We start from the raw sequence: 25,508 nt of genomic DNA, 5'->3' as shown, positions 1-25,508 counted from the left end.
TCCTACAAAAAGGAGGGGGAGGCACAGAGGGGTGTTTTGGATGCTGGATGGTTTGTGACTCATTGAGCAATCTTAAATGGCTTTGTGCTGTTTACTAAACCATTTTACTTCCATCTTTTAATACCAACTAAGTATACATGAGCCTTAAAATCTTTCCAGAGAATATACTACTAAGCCAAAAACAGAAAATACTGTTAGAAGTGTATGGAAGGATGCCTTGGGAAAACTCCCTTCGAAGGTTTTTGTTCTAGGGATATGTTACATGCTGCAAAATGAAATATGAAATTCTTTAAAACTGATTTTATTGTCCTCCCATAACAGTAACAACTTTAATTTTCTAATGCCTAAGAAGCTGTATTTAAGAGATCATTGTTCCTCCAGCAGCTCCAAGTGAAGCCTTGATGGTGGCTGAGATTCATGGGTTTGAAATGGTTGTTTTGACTGGCACAAACTTTCCCATTCTGAACGTTGTGCATGCAGTATACATTAATTCTTCTGAAACGCAAGACAGACCAGATCTAACCTAGGGAAAAAAACATCATTTAACATGGATAACCACAGAATGAAAATTATAATATTTCTAATATTAATATGGGGAAGTCCTGCTTTCATTCTGTCAGGACTTTTCCCTGTGGAAGTAAGTGTTCTCAGATAAGTCCACTATTTTCCTGTGTGTTTGATACATCATTTCATATTTTCCCTTGGATGTATATTCACACAGATTTTTTTTTGTTTGATTTTTGGTTTTTAATGTTGCAAGAGCACATAAAGAAACCATTTTCCATAGTAACTTTTTGCATATTAGCAGAAAACATTCTTGTGCTGAGACGAATGAAACTGGGGGAAGCTGAGCAGTTTGTGGAACAGGAAATAAGATTATTATTTTCCTTGAAAGTTCAGGTCCCATAATGATTGATAAATCTCTTTTGTGTCATGCATATATATTTTTTGCTGTATTTACTGTAAGGCAAGTGCTTGTAGTTACATGAGGGATTCAGTGTGTTTTTTTCCCCCCAGGCACTTATTAGCTGTTCATCTTCAGACATCATGGGTTGCATCCATTACTACAGCATCTCTTTTGCAATAGAGTTGTCCTACACTTAGTATGGTAACCCAACTGAAGGCTAATTATATAGATGTAGGGTAATATATATGTTTTAAAACCTGTGAATTAATGCATATCGCAGCAATCCTTTCTCTGTGCTTAAAACGTGCATTCAGTGCTGCATTGTTTTTAAAACTAGTGCTGTTTAATGGTGTAAATTCAGTGCCTCGGGAAATTAAGGCATTTGAATCCCATTGACGTGAATCAATCAAGAATGATAACTTGACAGGGGGAAATGATTTGAGTACTAAGATTTGATCTTCACCTTCTTGTTACGATTAGAATTCACATAGGTGCCTGTCCCAGCAGAGATTAGAAGAGATGAGAATGAAAAAAATAAAGCAAATAGACCATGAATACAATGAAATGTTTGTTTCTACGCTTTATAACTATCTGCAGCCTTACTGTGAAGTACTTAACTTTTAACAAGCATGGTACAGATCTGCTTTCTAAAAGCAAGTTAACACAATGTATTTAGTTAACATGAGTTTTTGCTTTTATATCCTGTCTTATCACAGTGACTTTTCATCATACGTTTTTTTGTTCAGCTTTCAAACCTTTTTGTGAAGTTCTGAGTGGTATAGGATTACATTTATCGTTCATAGATTTGCTTGAACAATGGAATACATAGTTTTTTCTGTTTTACTTCAAAGAATTGCCAAGAAAATGCTTTTAGAAGAAATCAAAGCCAATCTTTCCTCTGACGAGGATGCATCTTCAGATGAAGAGTCGGATGAAGGAAAAAAGAAAACTGGAAAACAAAATGAAAACACAGCAGATGATGGTGAGCACCAAACGCATCTGGAAAAAAGTGGTGCTGTCATGCCTGTCATAATTTCAAAGGTCACTTGAGAAATTATTAAAATGTTTTCAATTTTCAACAACAAAAAACTGATGTTGCTTTCTGGTAGACAAATAAATAAAAGCCCGTGTACATGATCATGAGGATTATCATCCCTTTTACGGTTCTGAAAGTGGTTTTATTTTTTTGTCTTTGTGAGTTGTTTTTTTAATACTTATTTTATAGTCAATTAAGAAATTCTGTGGGTTTGTGAGGAATATTCCGTGAAGAACAGTAAGATATGCAAATATACAGGAGTGATTTGGCTAACAGATGTAGTCATTGCAACAGACACTTAAGTGCTCAGGCAATGTAAAATATGGTTTGAGGGAACAACTCTATGTTGTTGTCTGTATCTTCCTGGAAAAGCAGAGAAATTAACCTAAATTAATTCTGATGTTAATTCTTGTCAAATTTAAGAAAAAAATGACCATTGTGCATGTTGTACTGACTCTTATCTCCGACAGAAGAGAATGAAAAGGAGAAGGATAATTCCGAATCAGATTCAGAGGAAGAAGACTCAAAGAAGCCCAGATACAGACACAGACTACTGAGACACAAGCTGACAGTGAGTGATGGAGAATCTGGTGAAGAAAAAAAGGGGAAACCTAAAGACACAAAAGAAGGGAAGCGCAGAAATAGAAGGAAAGGTACACAATCCAAATGTTTCTGTCAAAAACGTACTTCTATAAAATAACCCCAAAGCGTGTCAAAATGTAGAATTGAAACTGTTAATTTTTAATCTCTGCATAAGCTTCCTTATGTATTAAATCTGAATTCATTTTTCTGTTTGATAAACAGTTTTATTTAAAATGTTAAATGTGCATGCAGCAGGTTACAGCTCTTTACTACTGTATCCTTTGAATTGGATTAATCCTGTTGAGTCTTATGATATTAATCTTTAATAACAGAGTGGAACCCAGTAGGTCTCACTTGTGAAAATCAATCTTGCCTTTTATGTGATTTCTCCTTTCCTTGGACTGTTAATAGGCCCTTGTGTCATCAAAGAATTTCACCTGGCTTAAATGTTGTGAGCTTCAGCTGAACACTAGATGGCACTCTGAAGGGCTGCCTGCCTTAGCTTTCTCATTTTCCTTGTTGCATGCAAGAGCAAAGAATTTGTCAACCCCTAACATTTTGAGTCAGTTCTAAACTTGCTATGCCTGAAGAAACTTCAAGCCATAAACACAGTAATATAATTGCCTACCTTGTTAGTAAACTGTTTGTCTGCATTATGTGTGAAGAGTGATTTTAAAATGACATCTGAAACATTTGAAAGGAAAGCTTCTATTTAACTAAAAATCATCTTTTTTTTTTTTAAGTTCAGCGCTGTTCCCCATTATGTTCTGTCCTCTTCACTCACTGTCTCTGAAGCTTTCCAGTACAATTCTGTTTGCCTATAAGTCATGCTTAGATATTTTCATGCAAAAAGCTTAGTCTTGTTGGCCTAATATGCTATCAGGACTCAGCTTTTCTGCTCTGTACCCCTTATATTGCTGATGCTGCTTCTTGGTATGTTCAGTGGGTCCAGTACTGTCTGAAATGAACTTCTACAAGTGCTTGTTGACCTCAAACACTTTGTATGATTAGAAAATGTCATGTTGCTTACTTTGCAATAATATTCAACACGAAATCATACTTCATTTTTAAAGTGAGCAGCGATGATTCAAATGAATCGGAGTTTCACGAATCTGCCGTTAGTGAAGAAGTCAGCGAGTCTGAAGATGACCAGCGTCCAAGAACAAGGTATAAATAAAACTTCGCTATTCTTACCTTGTGTTTGGGTTTTGGTTTTGTTTTTCATCCCTGCCATCTAGGCAGTGAGACGGTAAAACATAAAGACTTCTGGTAACTTTGGAGACATTGGATCAGTCCTTAAAACCTTTGATTCTTCTTGTATATAAATTTGTTATCTGCTAATTAAATTTGCAGCAAATGTGAGAATTTTGCAATTGCATCACAGCATGTGGTACATGGCAATTTGATAAGCCAGTAGGAAAAATGTAGCAAAACAAATAGCATTTTTGTGCCAATTATGTCATTTGGGGAATGATGGGTTGCAGTAGCAAGCTGATATTTAATGAGTCTGACCTTCTTCAGAGTTGTCTGGAATAGTCTGTTACTGTTTGTGTCCAGTAAGATGAGGGGGAGGAGAGGATTTGGAAGTAAAACCCTGACTGCACAAAAGAAGTATATGTTCTGTTGATTAGCAGTGTAGTTCGTGTAATTTTTTTATCATTGTTTGTCAATGAGGCAATCTATTATTATTGTTTGTCAGTAAGACTGCCTTTATTATAGATCTGCCAAGAAAGCTGAGGCAGAAGAAAACCAGCGCAGTTACAAACAGAAAAAGAAACGGAGGCGTATAAAGGTTCAAGAGGATTCTTCAAGTGAAAACAATAACAAGGTACTGTATTGTGTTTTGAATTAATAAATAGGAAAAGGAGTTCCTGTTTTGTATGCTAATTGTTCAGGGGTGTAGGTATCTCAAACAGCTCTATACAAAGCACAGTAAAAAGTTAAAACTTTTCTCAGTGTTAACTGTTAAAATTTGTAAACTAGCACTACAATGGGCAAAAACCACGTCACATTTCTCGTTTCCTTGTTTATCTGTTAATTTGGAAACAAAAAGCAAAACAACTTTTAAGTAAATGGAATTAAAAAAAATTAAATATAGAAGATGACACATAGTAGGTTAAGATTTTTCTAGTAATAAAGTTTCTTTTCCTATGTAGTGTAGGTGCTGGCTGATCTAGCAGCACTAAAACAGAAGAACAGTTCTTTATTAAGTCATTATTTGATACCATATGATAACAGTACCTTCAGTACTGCTTTTGCACAGCTGGGTTAATCTTTAATATCTCAGAAGACATTATAGTTAAGGTGCCACTTCTGTTGTCATGTTGACTACCCGTTTTAAAAAACAAACAAACAAAAAACAGTATCTTTTGTCCTATGAGCTAAACTCTACCAGTGTGTATTGAAATTACTGAGAGCTTATCTGAAAATCAAGGATTTCATGGTCTATGTCATAATTCTCTTGGTAATGCTTTAATTTGTAATAGAGTAATTCTGAGGATGAAGAAAACGACGATTCAAAATCTCCTGGAAAAGGCAGGAAGAAAATAAGGAAGATTATTAAAGATGATAAGCTTAGAACAGAAACACAAAATGCACTTAAAGAGGAAGAAGAAAGAAGAAAACGGATAGCAGAAAGAGAACGGGAGAGAGAGAAGTTGAGAGAGGTATGTTCTGTTTTCATTGCAAAATGGTAGGAAGTTGAATTGCTGATGACATTTAAGATGTCATATTTCTACCTCAATTTAATTTGATAAGTAATTTTATAAGTACTTATATGTAGACTTGTAAGCCATAAGTTTAGTTTGTAGTTTGCAGGTAACACTGCATTTTTATTTAAGCCTACTGAGATCTTTAGAAAGCTGTTCCAGTTGCCTATTGCTTTACTTTTCCGTGGGAAAAAGCAATCCCCCAAAGCAAGCTGATGATGCGTGGTAAAGGATTAAAGGTTTCTCTTTATTTAAATAATGACATCCGTTTTTGCTAAAGCTAGTGTTTGTCAAATGCTTGGCATTATTCACTTGTAAAGTATTCCTATGATGTACTGTTTCTGCTTATAGGTGATAGAGATAGAAGATGCTTCACCTCTGAAATGTCCCATTACAACTAAGCTGGTTTTAGATGAAGATGAAGAAACAAAAGAACCATTAGTGCAGGTTCACAGGAATATAGTTACCAGACTGAAACCACACCAAGTAGATGGTAAGAAGAGATTTAAAACTTTTTTTTTCTAATTTTATTTTTTTACACTGGCACAGTGTCATGTGCAATCTGAATAAGAATCATAAGAGAAACTCCTTGGCAGGCAAATACCAAAGCATTGTGTTTAATGTTCTATTTTGGAAGATCTGAACAAATGAGATCACGAATAAATACATAGTTCTATTTTGCAAGCAAAGAGTCCTAGATATTTCAAGTTGGAAGAGTCTTTAGAATCATACAGCTCTCTGCACTGAGGCAGAATCAAATATAAGTTAACCATTTTGCTGAGGACAATCTGTTTGATTTTTACAGTTTTCAGTGAGGATTTAGAAATCCCACAGTATTTTCCTGGCTTTCTCATCCAGAATCTTTTTTCTGGTACTTGGCATGACCTGACTGCAAATTAACCCAACTTCTTTTCGTTTTCTACTTTTAGTGAAGAAGGAGAAGAGAATGACCAATCATAGCTTTCTTCATAGCTCATTCTGTTCTCCTAAATTCCAGAAAGTTCATAATATATCTTTCCATGTTAGTAAGAATCTTCTGGGCTTATTTCAGCACTTAAAGGGAGGTGCCATGAACCAGACACAATAGTTGAAGCTCCATCTGTGCTGAGTATAGCATTGTAGAATACAATTCCCCAGTAAATACATGGCATAGAAGAAGAAATCACCCAGCAGACCTTCATATTAACACATTTTGTTATTAGGATTATATTTTCTCTCCCTTTTCAGCTGTCATAGTCCTTATTTGAATTTTCTTTCTTTAAGCATAGAGCTTTACATCTGATCTGTCTCGACAGAATTTCTTCTTGCAGATTACCAGGATCATTTGCCACTGCTGTTCTATTTCCTCTTTTCTCCCTGCCCCCAAGGTTGAAGCCATCTGCAGTCTGCACAGTAGTACTCTTTAATCCAGTTGCCACATCTTTAGTGAAAACTGTTGAATATAATTGATTTCAAGGCAAAGCTCATCTCGCATGCTAGCCATCTGACAGAAATTAATCAATAATTACCCTGAGCGCTGCTTTTGTAAGATTTATCATGATCTTACAGTGACTGCTCTAATCAGGTGAACCGTAATAAAATGGATGATTAATAAGTAATTTTTCAACAATTTTTTTTTCAGGTGTTCAGTTCATGTGGGATTGCTGTTGTGAATCTGTTAAAAAGACAAAGACGTCTCCTGGTTCAGGATGCATTCTTGCTCACTGTATGGGTCTGGGGAAAACATTACAGGTAAGGAACAAAAGTCTTCTTGTTTTCTGGTCTGTAGCTTGCTCTCAAATCTGATCCAGCAAAAGGCAATTTTAATGACTTTCAGAACATAGTAAAATTTACTAGGCAGTGACTTGATGAGGGCTAGAGAAAAGGATTTGTAAAAAGATTCTCATGAAGAAGTTGTGTTTGGTAGTATGTAGGTGTGCAAGTTCTGATAAGCACTTGTGCTTCCTCCACTTAAAAAAAAAAGTCTGAAATTAAATAAGGTAGTTGTTGACTTAAATCGTCACTTAAAAACTCATATGTAATTGTAAATGATGTGTAGCTCGCTCACAACACAGAATAACAAAATACAGCTGGTAGGAAACAGTTTCAGAAACCTCTGTTTCTAAGCCAATTTAATAACCGTAAGCAGGTTTTGTTCTTTACTGTCTTCTTTATTCTTCTTCATTCATGCGTTGCCCTTTAAATTGTTTCTTTTCCTCACTAGTTTTTGGATTTTGGAATTTTTTTGCATTGATAAAGTAGATATTTATCTGTTCATTGGGTTCTGTTTTTTTGTTTTATGCCAGGCTTTTACTGTCTAAACTCAGATGCTTTGTGCTATAACATAAACAATGTTTTGTTACAATTTAGACTCTTCTGGATTGGAGAAGGGGAACACTGGTTTATTTTATGTTTTTTTGTTTCTTTTTTTGCGTTTTTTTTTCAGTAATCTGTTGTGGTTTTTTGTTTGGTTTTTTTTTTTCCAGTAATCTTTCGTATGTACATTCTTATTTCTGGGTTGTTGTGCATCACAAACATATAAGACCAGGAACTTTCATTGCCATAGCAGTAAAAAGATATGATACACTTTAAAGCCTTTTTTTGCTTCTTTATTTGTTTTCTTTGGCTTTACAGTTCTTTGCTTTCTCAGATCTTCAGGTTCAAGCCTTCAGTGTCATTTCAGTGCGTTTCTTCTCCTTTATACTGCTGAAGACTGCTTCTTAAAACTCTAAACCAGAATACTGTGGCATTTCTTTAAAAAGATTTCCATTTTGTTACAATTGGCTTTTCTGCCTTATTAAAAGTTGCACAGTGAACAGCTTCCCATTTCTATTAAGTCTTTAAAACCTGAAGCTCAATCCTCATCTTAAGATGTTTCTTTTGAAACTGATCACCCAAGCAGCTGTTGTAAAACAACACTCACAGCTCTTTTTCTTGAGTCTCTTAGAAGATGCTTATGCCCTCTGTCAGGTTACCTTGACCTTCAAAAGGAAGAAAAGATACAGAACAGTTTTCTTGAGTTCCCCGCTTCTCGGTATTCATGCTGCTACTTTTTCAGGGGAACTGGGAGTGTTGAATTCCTTTTCTTTTTGCTTGTTTCCAAGTATCTGTCTTCATGAATTTTGGTTTCGCATTCAGCCATATTTAGCATTGCTATGAGCAGAGAACTGGGGCAAGTTGCTTGTCTTGCTGCCGTGTTGCCCAGTCTGTTCCCAAGAATTCCTTTAGCAGAAGTCATTTGACAGACGAACCTTTCCCTTTTATTTTGGGGAGGAGAAGTGGAAAATTTAGAGAGCTCTCGAAAAGAAAGGAGGACAACAGTCTTATCAGTGCTTAAAAAGGCTGAATGCTCACATCGATAGGTGGAAAAGATGGTGCCTTTAGGTGGTGTCATGACTTGCCTTCAAAAAGGAAACTGTTTAATGCCTCTTGACCTGCAGGAAGCTGACCATTAGTGTTTATATCAAAAAAAAAGTCTACCATTTACTCTTAGTCTAAGATCACTGCTGATAAAAAGCAGGGCCGCTGTGGTCTCATTGTCATTGGCCTTCATTGATGCTGTGTTTCCTCGCTTATGGAGAAGGGAGGTATTCCCACATCTTTACCAGGACAACTGGCTGCTGAAACAAGTCGTTGTGAACATTTTTGATCTCTAGCTTGAGGTGAATCATTAGAAATCTAATTTGCTACTTCTGCGGACACAGGAGTTGATCAGAATTGACTTCAGCTTGGGTTCAGTCAGGGCCTTCCTCCACCAGGAGCAGTCCTTAGCTGTAAAGTCGCTTGACAGGAGATCCGCCAGGTGCCTCTGGTGAGTTTGAGTCTAGCCGATGTAGCAGCCAGCACTTGTGCAGCGCTTCATTCCGAATTCCCTCTTCAAATGCTCCGAGTCTGGATGCACTTCAGTCGTTCTTGGAGTGCAGTCTCTTTGGCGTGGTGATGATGGTTCTCAAAGAGGTTGTTTTCTTCCTACAGTGAGGATGGGATCCTCAAAGCGTCTGTGAGGAAATGCCATTTCACTGGCCTCTTCTGTCTTGGTCAGTTGTGGTGAAAGCTTCCCCCATTGGATTGGGAAGCCCTCTCACCTGACCTGAAGGCTCAAGATCTGTTCATTCCTAGAGAGGTCAGTATACCCACGTACTGGAATTCCGTGCTGTATGAAAGATGTCTCCACGTTTTTGTGCCACAGCTGGATTCATCCGCAGGTGACAACAGCCAGCGTTACAACCTTGGTAGTAACTTAGCAAACCAAACGCTGTACAGTGTTGTTGACAGCTGGTCTTTGACACCTTTGTGTTTGGCTTATGAGGCTTGTCAGTAGTTTTTATTTGCCTTACGAGGTGTTATTGGGCGTAGTCAGCATGTGGACACTGCTAGACCATAGGCTTGGCTTGACTTGATGTCCTCCTTTATTAGTTTTAGAGTCTTGAGATGTGTTCCAAGACGAAATCTTCAGAGAGGTATCTCCAAATCTAGCAGGGGGTATCTGCTTTTTGCTGGCATTAGCTGTGCCTTACTGGGTCAGATGCTTCCTGCTTCTTGTGTCTTCCCTCTAATCCAGTCTTCAGGGTGGATTCTTCCATTTCTGCATCTGCAATTGAGCCTTCAGGATTCTTCAGCAAGTGAAGTGACATAGGAAATACCTAATCCTGCCCTCCTCTGATCTAGTTGAGATGAATTTTATTTCAGACTTACTGATCCTGAAAATCTTTTTTCATGATCTGGGAATTGCAGGATATAGTCACAGAGTGCTTAGTTGGCTCCCTCAGATTCTTTAGATTCCTGGGATTCCTTTGTAAAGAAGTGAATCACAGAAAGTTTAGCTTTGTTTGTTTTTTTTAGCGTTCTTTGTTTTTCTGGTTTGGTTTTTTGAGTAATACAAAGCTGTAGATGAATAGAGAAACTGCAGTCATTCCCTGGATTCCTCTATGTTCTGCTTAGGTAAAACAAGCTGCAATCTTGATTGTGATGCACAGCACATGGACAGTACAGTGTGTGTGGTTTGGTTTCTTGTTTTTGTTTTTTTTAGAACTCCAGCTGCAGCATATCTCTTTGCTTTGTTGATGGAAGCTGAGGCAGAAGACCTCACCTGTTAAAACAATCCAGAATCCCATAGAAGAGAATTTTCATACGTACCTTGAAGAGTGTATTTTTACTTGCTTAATTCTGATTTTACATGTTACGGTTCCTCAGGAGTTAGATCCCAGCTTTTCCTGGAGATTTGCAAAGTAGTGCAGAAGTGTAGAACTTTTCAGTGCGGCAGTGGAACCTGGATTACTTCGTACATTTATACTTGATACACTTTAAACTTCAGTAAATAGCTTGAAATGTTTCACACTGGAAGATATTTTTATATGTGATTGCAAACATGACACAGTGGCTGTGTCGTGACTTCTTGATAATCAAATGTTTTTATGGATCCTGTTTGTAGCTAAATAATCTTTTTTATTTTCCCTTACATGGTTATTTGCCAGTCCTCCCACTGTACTCAACAATGCCATTTGTTGTTTAGCTCTTAATAGGACTTTCCTGTTGAGTCTTCATGGGTAGTTTCTTTCTGCATCTGAACATAAGATGCTTTTGTGTTGATAGCAAAACCACTAGTAATTATTCTGGTATTGGAGCATCTAAAAACAGTTTGGTGCCCAGTGCTCAAATCTTAGTCATGCAGTTTAAAATTACTTTGATGCGGTGTATTGAATCAGGGTTGTAAGATAACAAGTTTTGATCCAGAAAGAAATTCCTGGGTGTTGTATGGCTGTGGATTACGGGGCAGCCTTCACCATTAAATGGCAGTGAGAGCTGGGGCTGTTCTGGGATCTCTGGCTGCTCTGCTCCTGACTTCTTACGTGCTACCTCCAGTCCTGGTTTTATTTGCTATTGCTCAAAAACAGGCAGCCCAACAGAAATACTCTTAAATGGCAGCAAAAGAGTTAGTTTTTTTTTTCCAAGCCTCAAGAAGGTGTTATCATCTGTAGGATATACCCAGGCTGGCTTTAGGGTGAATATCATAAAGCATTTCAATAACCTGCTTCAGAGCTCATTTGCAAGAGCAAAACCTGGGTTTGAATCCTGAAAAAAAATAAATCCCATGCATAATTTGCCAGTATGTTGGAAAAAAAAAACACACCATGGAAAACATAATTTAAGACTGAAAGTCACTTTCAAGAAATTTGACACAGTCATCAAGTCCGTAGAGGTGAATTTATTTAAGGTTTGGGGTTACTACTGGGGGAAGGCTTACAAATTACTTAATAGAAATTCTTAGTTTATGAAAATGATTGGTGAAATGTAAAGGGAGGTTTACAGTTCAACTATTCAAATAGTGCAGCTATACAATTTTAAACTATATCTCTATCACTATATGAAGGATTTAAGCAGCTGTGCAACCCAAATTAATAATCATATGAAATCAAAATATACATGTATTGAATTTTAAGCATCAAGTTGTTTAACAAACAGAAAAAGTATGTGCGAGTAAGATTGCGGTTGGTACATTTTATATGTGAATGAATATGTACCTGTGTGTTTCTTTCCTGTCCTTCAGTGCTCGGCATTTAATTTGGCATTTTGTTTGTTGTTCCTCTTGCAGGTAGTAAGTTTTCTTCACACGGTCTTGCTTTGTGACAAGCTGGATTTCCGGACGGCTCTGGTAGTGTGTCCACTGAACACTGCCTTGAACTGGTTGAATGAGTTTGAAAAATGGCAAGAAGGTTTTGAAGATGATGAGAAATTAGAGGTATTATAAGGCTTAAAAAGAGTTCTTAAAAATGAAATAACTGAATGATTTGCATAATTGGGAAGCTCCACTACTCAAAATACAGGCTAAGGAATGCACTTTGTTTGAAAAAATCACTAGCATTAATATGCCTTAAGGTATTTAAGTTACACCACTACTTTGGAATTTTAAGAGGAACTGAAGCATGTTTTTTTCCATTTGAAAGGTCTGTGAACTAGCAACTGTGAAACGCCCCCAAGAGAGAAGCTATATGCTCCAGCGTTGGCAAGATGAGGGAGGTGTGATGATAATAGGCTACGAGATGTATCGTAATCTTGCACAAGGCAGGAACGTGAAGAGTAGAAAACTTAAAGAAATATTTAATAAAGCTTTAGTTGATCCAGGTAAGTGGAAAATTAATGAAGGTATGCATTATATGTAATGAATTTTTATGTTTCAGAATATGAGCTAAGTAATCACGGAAATGGCAGTCTGTTGGGCAGATGATTTTAAACAGTAACATTGGCAAGATTTATCACAATTTTTTTTTCCCCTTTGCTGAATTACAGAGGTGGTTGTTCAGAAGCTGCACAGTGCTTTTGTAAATAGCCTGCCTGTAAGGGTCTTTTGTATTAGGTCCAATATGGAAATGGCCACAGGAACACATACTGGAAACTTTTTCTCATGGGTATCTTTTTTGCAACCATTGCTTTCTTTGCGTGGTAATTTCAAGTGTGAATTGATGGTTACTGTAATCCGCAATTTTATTAAAACCACAAACTACTTGATCTTCACTAGAATTCTGCAGGTACAGGAGCAAGCACACATAAAGAATAGTTGAAAACATATACCTCAGAAGTGTGAAGAAATGAGTATTAATTAAGTGCTAATTAGTTGATTGCAGATAAAGCACTTTTTCATATTTTTTTCCAGTCTGTGAAATGGATGTTTGGTTTTAAGTTGAGCTGAATGGGGCAAATTTCTGTAAAATGTGTATATAAGCACTTGAAAATACTGTTGATAAAAACCAGTTTTATCGGGTGATCATCAAAAACAACTAAAAACTTCGGAATTAGCAAGTTTCACCAAAATGGCAAAATTTTCTTCCAAATTCTGACCTAGTAACTGATATGAGAACTACCTAAGATTATTCACAGCACAATATATTTTAAATACCGTATTTAAAAGATACCTTTGCCATAACTTTGATATTGTACTTACAGTTGATTAAATTTGGGAATGCTGATGTGGTAGGTAAGGGAAATGATTTATCTGGTTCTTCAGGTAGATGTTCTTGGGGTTTAGTTATCTGATTGGACTTTAAGTTATGTGACTGTTAGCGTATGGTTGATTTTATTTTATTTAAGCATTCCGATTTCATGTGAAATAACAGCATTGGTCTTGCTTGTACTTGGTCTTGCTGACTGATTTTTACGAACTTCACAAATGGGGAAAAACCACTTCGTGATTATTGTTACAGAACTTTAAAAATCACATTTTCATAATGATGAGGTACAATAGAAGTTGACTAGAGAGAAGGCGTAATTGACTAGGGTCCTGATTGTATGTTGTAGTCATAAAAGACACTGAAAATCAAACAGCTCTACGTGTAACCTGGCCATGAAAGGTTGTTTCGTAGCTCTCTGTATACATATATTTCAGCAATACAGGTGAGCAAATTCAGTCTCTGTGATTCTTAAATAAAATAATTACTCATTCTTGTGTTTCGTAAGCTAATGTTTAGCTTATGATGGATTGGTTTCCTTCTTAGTCTGGAAGTTTGTCTCATTCGTATGTCTCATTTGCTGTTATTACCTGATTAATTATTACTGTTATACTACCTCCCTGCTATTTCTGCAGGTTCCTGCCTCTTCCATTGCAGTGAAAGTGGCGTTTCCCTGATCCTGTTATGAATTGGTTCAGGAACATAAGATAAGCCAAAAGTAAACTTTCAAAAATGATCAGTTTGTATGTATTTTAGTTCTCTGAATTGGCTCAGATTGAGCAGACACATATCTGGTTGACAGAGATAGTGAAGAAGGACGGTGATGCTGGGCCTTTCGGAAAGGGTCTGAGCAGCAGCAACTCTAGATCTGTTTCATCTCTCGTAGAGCCGCTCCCTGACCCAAACAGTTGTTCAGAGCCCTGTTGTTTGCATACTACTGATGTGATCTCTGACTTTATAGGCAATATATTATTGTAAAAGTCCCCTGCTTTTTTTTTTTTTTAAAAAAAAAGGTATAGTGTTGCTTTTTGAGCTTCAAAAGGGGTTAGCATTAGCTGCTATTGCTAACATTTAGCATATTTGTAAATGGTGACACATTTGCTGAAGACTTAAAATGCTCTTCTGATTAAGTTGCAAAAGAGAATGGTGGTTTTCATTCACATTAAAAATAGCGTAGTTAACTAGAAATAAGATGAGCCTTTTTAAAACTGTAAGTGGTTAGAGCTGAGCTTAAGTGTGACTCATGAGTTGAATGGGCAGAAAGCACTTCTGATATTTTGCAGCTCTTGTCGAGGTTGTTTAAAATACAGAAATGAAAACCTATTCTTCATGTCAATAACTCGGAATTCTGGAATAATTTTTCTGAAAGACATGTATGTATTGAGATTAAGATGAAGAAGGAAAGAAAAAAAAGTTGGAGTAGTAGTTCCAAAGGAAGAAGTTAGGAATTTCCAAGAAAGCATAGAAAATTGTTTCATACTGGCCTACTGATGGCTGATACAAGTCAAAGCTGACTACGTGTGATAAATCCACACCTACTCCTTTTGTGGACAAATCATCGCTTAATTTGTAGTCTTCCATCTTTGGGCAGGATTACAAGGTCAGTGCTCTGGCTTCTAAAATCTTTCAAGGTTGCTGATAATATTGAATTTGGGTTAAAAAAAGAAATGAAGAAAAATGGAAGTGAATCAAGTTATGAAGCTTGAAGCCCGGTGAAAATGTCATTTAAAAATATTGATAAAAATTGAGCAGATCAACAATGAAATTAATTTACTACTTAAACTGATCTTCTTCTGAGTTGGGAAACCTCAGAATAATGACAGCTTGTCAGAGATGGAAAGTAAGTAGTTTAAAGAAATACTTCGAGATAATTGAAAGCATTGCTGGGTGCTGCCATCTAGGTCAGAGAGCTGTGGGCAGATGGGTAGTAACGAAGGTGATTTTTCCTTATAAGCTGGTTGAGAGATAAAACGGATAAAATACTACAAAATACTTTGTCTCTAGAGGCGGTGAAAGCTACCTCTGACTGTGAATAGTGCAGTTGTTTTAAAAATCAGAAATTGACTTTTCAACAAGTCTTATGATCTGGTTGTTTTGGGCTTCATATTGCAAGCTGATAGTAGCAATTCTCAGATTTCCATTCCTTTAGTTTAAATTCTCTCTAAAATCTCATCAGAAGTTACTTCCTTTCTTCTTGTTTTCACTGGATTATCTTTTCAAAAATTGTCTGATAAGCATCCTTCTATGTGATGGTTTCCACAGGTTGAAACATCTGGCTCTGTTAGCAGGTTTTTACTGACACATGTTGATAATGTGCTTTGGTAGCTCTTAGTTGGCCTTTCTCTGTACTGAGCTTTTGTCCCTTCAGAGATGAAAATCCCCTCTGCTGCTTACGTTCCTGCTGAGCCTTCCTGAGGTAGAGTTTGGTGCTGGAGCTGAAATGATCCAACAGCTAAGCTGAGCTATTAAGGGGTTGGTTCTTTCTTCTACCCATACTCTGCACGTTTCCATCCCCTGCCTTCTTAGCAGCACTGGCATTTCCAGCTCCAGTTTGCGAAGCTGCCAGTTTGACTCAGGAAAGCTCCTGTATAATAGCTGATGAACTGTTTTTGTGATCACATTGAAGCCACAAGCATTATTTAAGCAAGAAGGAAAATTGCTTAGGGTTGAGAATGTTGCCAGGAAGCTCACAGCTGTAGAAGAAAAGGTATGAGCTAGTGTCTAGCAGTGGTAGCAGTAGCCCGATGATGGCTTTGTACTTGGTTGGTTGTGTTCAGGTGTATTTATATTCAATTAAAATTTTGTTTGTAATGATGAATGAAAAAAAACACAACTCACATCTCCATCTAATTTCACCCCAAAATCATGGAAGAATTGAAGGATCTCTTGTCCTGCTATATTTCTGTTGACTTTAGCAAAGAATAGAGGAGTTGAGATACTCTTATAGTAACTGACTTTTGTAGGTTATTTTTCTTGTGGAAAGTGTAAGGGAGCCATGGTGTAAGGTTTCTTACTTACATGTCTTTACAATAATGTTGCCCCTTCTTTCATGGGTTTGTATTTATGTAACTTCAAAACCATCAGACTGTAGAGGGAGGTGGCATGCTCACCGTGGAATTTTATACAGAGGAGACCTTGTGCCTTCTGTGACGTACCCCATCCCATCTCTTCCGAGTCGTTTTTGGGTTTTACATCCTGCTCGTGGGGTGGTCCTCTTCTGCTTCCAAGCCTATGTAGACACCTTAGGACAATACGATAGAGCAACATTTGTGATTAGGTTAACTTCTAATGGTTTAATCATAATCCACAAATTGCAGCACACTGGGCCTTGTAGGTTTTGACTAATTTCATATGAACATGGAAACCCTGGTTTGGTCTCTTCTTGGATTACTTGGTTGGTGGTGTGGAGTCAGGCCATTAGGAGCACTAACCTTGCAATAACTCAGTAGTTATTTTTATGTTGCCTCATATCCTTCTCCATTTAAACTAAATACAAACAGACAGTAATGTTCTTGTGTTGTTATCCATTACTTTTTGGACACGTTTGGATTTCCGAAACTGATGAGAAGACTCTTGCAACAGCTTCTTGCTATCTGTGACTGCCCTGGCAGTGAGCAGACTGCCAGTAAAAGTTATAAATCTGCATGCTGGATTACTGCTGGGACTGCAGATAGGACAAGCTTTGTCTCTGGGAGCACTTTTAAAACTAAAAGTTGCAAATTTGGTACTTGAGCAATAATTTAATGGTTTATGTCTGGTTAAAATGAATACTGCTAGGGTAGATGTGTTCTGTAGTAGAAGCTTATGTAGTGCTGTATGCTGCAGGAGAGGGGACCAGAGAGGGAAGGTTTAGCCAAAGTTTATGGGTGGGGAGATAGTGTGAGAAGTGATTTCATTAATTAACTAGCTCTGCCACATGAAATAATGGAAGGATTGTATACTCCTGCAGAGCAAGACATTATTTCCCATAATGCTTTGTACCACACAGCATTTTATCGAGTTGTTTATTAATAGCTGCTGTGCTGTGCTTGCAGCATTTCAGTAATTGTGTCGTTTTGTTCTTGTTACTGCTAATAAAAATCCCATTACTGTTAAACTTGGGAAGTTCTTTAAGTTCTTGTAGACCTCAGAGTAAAAGAACTGTGTGTGTATCTATATACCTATGTATCTATCAGTGTGTGTTTTATTTGTATCAGCGTATTAATGTGTCCAAGCACAGCAAGAAGGTTAAGAAGTCGAAGACTATGATCTCTGAAGAAAGATTGAAAGAGTAAGGCTTTCTAGCCTAGAAAACAAGATTACTAACCAGACAAACTTTCCACCATGTAAAAGCTGGTTAGTGAGAGACTTTGGGTGGGATTTTACATGAGTTGGAGAAAGGAAGAGGCAGAATTTATCTGGAGTTGCATCAGAGATCATTTATATTATGCTTTACACACAGTGTTTTAGGAGAAGAGAGAGGTCACAGAGTTTTACTTCTTCTGGGGAGGATGCATCCTACTCTTGTATCTATTATCTCAGATGAAGAAAATGGACTAAACAATCCCTTGAGGTCTCTGTTTTACATTCCCTTACGATATTTTGATAAATGCTCTGTCTGTAATGATTTTTAAGAACAAGAAAAAAACACAAATGTATGAAAGTCCATGTCACTGAATTGTAGCCAAGATGTGAGTTCAATATCGGTGCTACACGACTGCCAAACAAACCACAAAAATTATACTAAGATAGTTTTTTCATATTTCTGCTATCATTCACTTAGTCTAAGCAACATTGACCTTTTTTAAATAACTGCCTTGTTCGTGTTAAAATCATAGTCTTTGAAATGGATTTCTGGATTTATTGGCACCATTTTGCTTGCCTAACCATCATTAAAATTTCATTATCCTTTTTTCTGATGTGCTTTGATTGTAAATGCAATGTTCCAGACCAAATCCATTTCTGAGAATGCTGTGTTAATGTGCAGGCTGTTTGATCTGGTGGGGAGATGCTGCAAGTCTTTACAAATGCTTCAGTTCTGGCAAGCTCCTTACTCTTCAGGAAACACTAGCCCCGAGGCGGTTCAGAATGAGGACTACAGAAAGGGTCCGTCAGTAAGAGGTGCTTGCCTAAAACTGAAGAAGGTCTTTGTGCGTAGCCTCTCAGCGCTGTCCTTGCTGGGGAAGGTACAAAAGTTGTGAAGTAGTATGGGGAAATGTTTCTGGGGAAGGTGTGAGAATTTACAAATCACCGGACTTGGGCAAGTCGAATGTGTTGGGAATTAATGTAGGTACTGGATTTTCGTGATTGCCTTCTAGACTTGGTTAGAAGACTTATTCTTTCTGCTTAGAAAAGAATACCTTCTTGATTCCTTTCATATTAACGTGTAAGATTGAAATCAGCTTGACATTTTAAATGGCACAATTGAGATGGTTGGCACTAAATCGTGCGGTTGGTCAAAGTTGTGATTGGACTGTTGATTTGTGTTGATTACTAGAATTGATTTTCTTTACTGAAGAAAACGTTTATCGATAAGTTACAAGAGATTAAATTGGTAATGCTGATAAATTCTTCTTTGCCATCTCAAATGCCAGCTTTTTTAGAGCTGAATAGATAACCCAGCTGATGGCTTTGGTTAGTATTTTTCAGAGGTGTGTAAACTTGAGTTCAGCTGACGTCAGGGTTGATAGTACAGGAATTGAGGTCAGTTTTAGATCTGGTAAGACATTCATTCAGTCACCAGTAGGATCCTAGAACATCTTCCATATGTCCTTCCAAGGAAATAGTTTCCAGAACTTGACCCAATTCTGATAAATGTTAGGATGTGTAAGTGTATTCTGCCAAATTTGGTATTTTTTGTAAACCCCAAATTTGGAGTCCTAATAATTCTGCCAGAGTTGCTTCTCATACAGTGCAAACATCTTATGGCGTGGTTTTGCCATTCCTTGTGCAACTCCTCTAAATTTGTAGTCTGGAATCCCTGGTTTTATCTTCGGTAAAAGCAGAGGAAATTTCTGCAGTGACTTTTAGCTACAGGGTGGCATTTCAGTTGTCTCTAATTCAAATCAGATTTGATGGTGTTCATAAATCTTAGATTAGACTTCCAGTCGCACTGTTTACCTGTGTTGATACAGATCTGTTGCCTTGCACAAAAATTGCTGGCTACCTTATCTTTTGGGTTTTGTTTTAATTGCCTGAGCACCAGTAGATGGCAGCATAAGCTGAATTTAGGGAACAGCTTTAAGAAGTTTTGACAGGGTGAATGAAAATACAGACACAGATGCACTAGCTCTGTGGATAGACAATTTTTACAGGAATATGTTCGAAAGTTGTATTTAATCCTGCCTTGAAAATTTTACAAGTAATGGTCTGCAGTTTACCAGAACGTCTACTGTAAATGCTTGTGTAAAAACTGAAAAAGAACCTTAATGGTGCTTTAAAATAAATAAATAAAGCCCATAATAAACATTAGTAGAACAAATTTCAGTTTCTGTAGGCTGCCAGTTTCTTTGTGGTTATAAAAGATGGGAGAGATCTAATGTTCTTATTTCTTTCTAGGCCCTGACTTTGTTGTTTGTGATGAAGGGCACATATTAAAAAATGAAGCATCTGCTGTTTCTAAGGCGATGAATTCTATTCGATCCAGGAGAAGAATAATCCTTACAGGAACACCACTGCAAAATAATCTTATAGAATGTGAGTAGTTTTCTTGTTTAAGACAGCTTTATTTCTTTGAATGTACTCCTGCCTTTCAGCAATATATTAGTAGAGAGAGAGTTAGTTTGATTAAAATTTGACATGATGAAGCTGTTTGCTATGTTTCTACAACAACAGAAAAACAACAAGTTTTTTGTTTTGTTTTTCATTTTGCATATTTAATTAATGTCTCGAGATGCATTTCTATGATAGCTTAAGCCAAATTAAGCCGAAGCTGTTGGAAGCCTGGCCTTTCCTCCATCCCTTTCCTTGGCATGGCCTTGCATACATCTGATTCCACAGGGAGCCAGTGTGAGGAGTATCAGAACATGAATGCTGAATAGCTTTCTGACAGTTCAGTTCCTTGGTGTGGCTCACCAAAGGATCAGATGAGTCTCAACATGTCCAAAGGGAAAGGGAGGGAGTATTTAGAGGGGAAATGGGTGGACCAGGTCTAGCAGGAGCATAAATTTAAATTGTTTTAAACTATTATAGAGCAGTGTTCTTAGAAAACTTGCTAAAACAGTAATTTATTTTATTGCTTCAGGAATTTTATTCTATATTAGCTTGTAATATTTGCTCCTGTTTGTTAATAATGCGGTAATATTTCTTTCTTTTGATTAATGCTTTTGAATCTGTTTCCAAATATTTACAAATATGATTTGTCATTTAATTGCTTTGGTGTACAGAAGCTCTCAAACTTTGTTTAGCATCTAAGATGAGGTAGTGTTAAATCTGACATTAAGTTTAGAAGTTACCTTTTTGCTGACAGTGTGTATCAATTTAAGATGCCTTTTTCTGAAAATGCTGGGTTTATATATACATTTTTTTTTTGCTTAAGAGAAAGCTCTTACTTTATATATGACACATTCATTTTGTGTTAGAATTAATCCCAGTACTGTACTTTCACTTTTCAACAACTGGAGCCTGATCTTTTTGTTCCAGATCACTGCATGGTTAACTTTATTAAGGAGAATTTGCTTGGTTCCATTAAAGAATTCCGAAATCGATTCATAAATCCAATTCAGAACGGTCAGTGTGCAGACTCCACTCTGGTAGATGTCAGAGTAATGAAGAAGCGTGCACATATTCTCTATGAGATGTTAGCTGGATGCGTTCAGGTGAGAACAGTTTTACTATAACTAATTACTTGAATTAGCTGCAGGGATGGGGGTGAGTTATTTCTTGTTCTGATAAAAGTGCATGTTACTTTTGACTTAAATACTTTCACAGGTTACCAGATTTCTGCATTATTCACTGCAGCTAGAAAACCTTTTTTAAAAAAATCATAGTTTTTATCCTGATACCAGTATCTCCTAAGCAGGATATATACAGATATTAGAGAACACTTTTTCTGTTAGGAGAGTAAAAAAATTATATGATGGAGTAGGATGCCAATTACTTGGAAATCCTCTTTTAATTTCATGTATACATGCTTGAAAATTCATCTGCCTAAAAACTGCAGAGAAAGTTTGTGATCTGTAGTTTGATCCATAGTTTGTCACTTGGTTCTGGATTCCTATTTTTTGATTTGAGAGAATGAGAACAATTGGGAAGAGGAGAGAAGGAAGTTTAATTGGGTCTAAAAGGGTGAAGAACTTAACCTTAAATGAGAAGACAAACAAAACAACAAACAAACCTTAACCTCCCTAAATTTCCAGAATGATGGCTGGCCTCCATCTCTTGAGTTTACCTGCTATAGTATTGCACCTCATGTGCCATCAGCACAATGTTACTGCTGTTCCCCTCTAAACCCGGGCACCAGGAGAGGTGTGGTGCTGTTTAGGCTCCCAGGGCCTCTTCCTGGCTGTGCTTCTGCAGACCTGCCTGTCCCTGTCCTGGCACAGCCTTGCTTGGGGCAAGGGCAGGGACACAGCACCCTCTGTTCATGTCAGAGCTGAGTCCGCCCCCTTCATATGCGGTCGTCTTGGTTTTTTTTCCATGTGTTGTTGATCATTGGTTAAGTAGTCCCAGTGGGCTTGAGTTAGGTCAGATGGTCATAGTGGGATAGTCCCATGAGTAGATAGCTCTCCTTGAAAGGAATAAAAAGGTTTATGGCGGTGTGTAGGGCTGGTAAAGGACTTTGTCATACGATGAGTATCTTGGAAGTATGAATAGTAGCAAGAGGATAGCACACAACCCTACACCTCTGTACAGTACAGGAACACAAACTATTCCCCATTACAGTCTGCTCATGTTATAAAAGAGGTAGCATGAAAACTTCAATTATTGTAAATAAACATATGAAAACATTTAATTTCCTTAAACACTTTCTGGAATCAATACTTACAAGCTGTTATGGATAAATCAGTCCTGCACCAAAATCAGTCCTGCAACAAAATCAGTCCTGTTAGCTGGGGACCTTACCGTTGTTCTGCGCTGGGGGGACACAGATGGTGAGCAAATCCTGAGTCCCTCAGACGCTGGGCACTCCACACTCATGCAGCATCGGATGGGGCCTGGTGGATTATCCCACAGCATGCTGCACTAAGCAGGTCCTGTCCGCGGAGAGAAACTCTCATTTAATCTATTGTATAATTTCTCTGCAAGAAAACAACTCTATTCCTAAGGAATGTTCGCATGGGAGCTTCTCGCTACCCTTCCAGATAAAAGCAAGGCCATGCAGGTGGTGTAATTGCTGGTGCCAGGTGGGAGCTGCCAGCAGGCTCTGCTGTTTGCAGCAGGCTGGCTGGGGTTATCCTGCAGCCCAGGGGTTTGTGCTGCACGGCACAAGCCCAAAAGCCACGCTGGGCGAGTGGCGCAGCACAGGCTCAAGCTCCCCGGGGCTGCTCTGTGGGTCCCCAACTCCTGAGCAGTGTCTCGGTTAGGATCAAAGCACCCTGTGTCGTTTGGATGAAAGGGCAAATGGAGAGATACAGAATCTAGTGTAATGGTAGAGAAGATGAAAACGAGTAAATTTTGTTCTGCAGTCAACTTTGCAAGGACTTGGAAATGGGACATGGGGTTGATAGGCCATCTTGTAACTAGACAACTGCATTTACTGTGTAAGGTGGGCCTTACAGCGCCTGTACAGGGATTTATTTATTTATTTATTTATTCTTCTTTGAGGTAGGAGAGAATGTGAATCATTGTAATTTATGTGTGGTGCCTTGCCGTTGGAGATGCCCGAAGTTCTTAAACTCTCAGTAGTCATTTTCACGTTTATAATGACTAAAATCTCACTTTTAAAATTACAGAGGAAAGATTACACAGCATTAACAAAGTTCCTCCCACCAAAATATGAGTATGTTCTAGAAGTTAGAATGACACCTATTCAGTGCAAACTCTACCAATACTACTTGGATCATTTGACAGGTATGTGCCTACAGTTGTCTCAGGTAACAAGATTAATGGTTATTTACTAAGGGGCTTTTGCTGTGGTTGGAAGGGTTGTTAGATACATAAAATCAGCCCTATAGGGATATTTTTCTGCTTCCTATAAGGTTGACCTTAGCTCTGAGACTTGAATTACAGCAAAACATTTGGTTGTGCGTAAATATTCTTGGAGGAATAGTAATATATGTATCTCAACAGTAGTCCTCCTTCAGGTCATGGTTCATCTCTTCTTTCTTTTTTTCCTTTCCTAGACATAAAATGTAATTTATTTAATATTTTATTCATGTAAGAAACAAAATATTTGCATTAAGATTGGAGGGAGAGAAATTAAAATTGAGCTGCACTGCTGTAAGCACACTGCCAAGCCTTGCAATTTCTTTTTTAATTGTTATAACCGAAACTGTTATTTGTCACATTTGGCTCTTTTGTGGAACTGTCTCTTCTGTTGTGCTCTAAACCCCTCAAGTCTGGTTTTCACAATGACCATTCTCATTTCTTTCCAATTAATGTAAATTTGGTTAACTGTAAAAGTAAGGTGTATGAGGGGGAAAAAGAAATGTACCACAGTGGGCTACTCTACTGTTCACTTTTAAGAGAGAGAAAACTCTGCAGCTTGTAATTTTAGTGTATCAAGGTGTCAAAATGTCAACACTTCTATATGGTGGTGCCAGACAGGACTACTAGAGTGGGAATCTCAAGGAACTCTTAAATGAGCTTTTCTGTACTGCTGGGCATTGTGCAGCCAGATTCCTCAGCAGCAGCTTTTGGGTTCTGGAACAATCTAGTTTGTTTATATACCACATAGAATAATTGTCTTAGTGATTGTGCATTGAATTACATTGTCATGTTTAAGGTGCTCTGATAGGCTTTTGTTAAACCTTGAAACATATATTCCCTTTCTGCAGTTGCTACAAAATGTATTACGTAGACTGTTGTGCCAGTTTAGTAGTATTAGTATCCTTTTTTCCTATTTTTTTTGCACCTGTTAAGCCACCTGCCTTAATGCCCGCGTGTTGCTGCTGCAGGAATTTCTAAACTGTATTTTTCTATTCTGGTTACTCTCCCAAATTTAATTACAGAGATTAATTACATCTCAAATCAAGCTGTGATTTACAGCAGTATGAAATTCACTGTGTTGTCTTGATTGCTTTAGGTTCTGGTTAGTGCAGTTTCTATCACCTAGCCAAACTGCCAGCTAGATTCCCTTTCTACACCTGTGTTGTGTGATGCCTTCATTTGGTGTAAGTTACGGACGTAGAGAGTTTTAAAGGGCCAGTGAAAGCAATTTCACTTCCACTGATAATCTCCAGTAATAATTGCACATCTACATGCAGGTTGCTCCTTTTAGCCTTTCATTCGAAGGGAGTAAAAACTTCTTGCTTTATGTATTTTTTTTAAAAAAAAGGAAGTAAAAGTTCTTAGATTAATAGTACTTCAAAGCAGTACACAAGCAAGCCCAAACTTTTATGCAGTGCTCACACCTAATGAGCTCTATATTGCAGTCTGTCCTGTATTGCTGCATTGATTCTTCTTTATAGAAATGTGCTGAAACGCTGCTTATGTGCATTCCATGTCCTTCATCATTCTAAATGCATTCCAAAAGCAAGTAGCCTAAAATTATGAGCATTAGTTATTTACTCTACAAGCATGCATCCAAATGGTTTAGGTTAAATCATCCTAGTTCTTCATGGTGTCTTGTAACTTTCAAGAGTTACAATAGTTTTGTAGGTTTCCTTTGGCCCATTTCTAATACAAAGCAGGACTGGTTTTGCAATTTCAGACTCTACAACCCTGACTTTGTTGGTCTGGCATGCTTTTAGATGGTGAAGTAAATCTTTTATGGATCATTGATTAACATAAGAGCTAGCGCTGTTTGTTTACAACTGCTTTACTTGGTGCAGAAATCTTTGCAGACACTGGCTTTCGGTGCTTCCTTTTCTAATAAAGCAGGCAGCCGATAAGAGGAAGTAACCTCTAATCTGGTGTCCCTTAAAGCTAAGGAAAGGATTTCCTCAGGCAAAAAGCCTAATATAATGAGCTTCACGTTTGTTCTGTTGTTGGAACAATTAATTTATTATTGGGTTGTGTGTGTAACTAACTGAGAAAACACACTCCCTAACAGGTAGTTTAATCTGTCCAAACTTAGAGGGCTCGACACAATTATTTGAGCTGAAATCTGCAGCTGTCACAACGGGTTGCACAGTTTCATGGGTTACTAGCCCTTGGTGAGCTTCTTCAACACCCTGAGCTAGTAGAAAGCATCATTTACTTTCTCTCTCTCCTTCTCGGGTTAGTGTCCTGCCACTGTGGTGAGCTCAGTCAAATCATCTGGTACTTAGGGC

The 25,508-nt window shown here is 37.6% G+C and overlaps 1 protein-coding gene across 6 annotated transcripts in view; it reads left to right on the top strand.

Moving 5' to 3' along the window:
* The window catches only part of ATRX (ATRX chromatin remodeler), an 86,106-nt gene that overhangs the window by 36,088 nt on the left and 24,510 nt on the right, over positions 1-25,508 (top strand). For 5 of the 6 annotated variants that reach the window (XM_080553919.1, XM_080553915.1, XM_080553920.1 and 2 more), the window contains 12 exons: positions 1,759-1,889; positions 2,414-2,596; positions 3,599-3,692; positions 4,245-4,353; positions 5,012-5,191; positions 5,585-5,726; positions 6,855-6,964; positions 11,805-11,951; positions 12,157-12,334; positions 19,693-19,830; positions 20,776-20,951; positions 23,028-23,145. In XM_080553919.1, the coding sequence (XP_080410045.1) occupies positions 1,759-1,889; positions 2,414-2,596; positions 3,599-3,692; positions 4,245-4,353; positions 5,012-5,191; positions 5,585-5,726; positions 6,855-6,964; positions 11,805-11,951; positions 12,157-12,334; positions 19,693-19,830; positions 20,776-20,951; positions 23,028-23,145 (1,706 nt within the window). The remainder of the gene's footprint in view (positions 1-1,758; positions 1,890-2,413; positions 2,597-3,598; positions 3,693-4,244; positions 4,354-5,011; positions 5,192-5,584; positions 5,727-6,854; positions 6,965-11,804; positions 11,952-12,156; positions 12,335-19,692; positions 19,831-20,775; positions 20,952-23,027; positions 23,146-25,508) is intronic. The other variant, XM_080553916.1, reaches the window with a different exon arrangement.

This window comes from Anser brachyrhynchus (genome assembly GCF_964034855.1).
Source record: "Anser brachyrhynchus genome assembly, chromosome: 13".
NCBI classification, from domain to species: domain Eukaryota; kingdom Metazoa; phylum Chordata; class Aves; order Anseriformes; family Anatidae; genus Anser; species Anser brachyrhynchus.
This window is presented reverse-complemented; position numbering and strand designations above follow the sequence as displayed.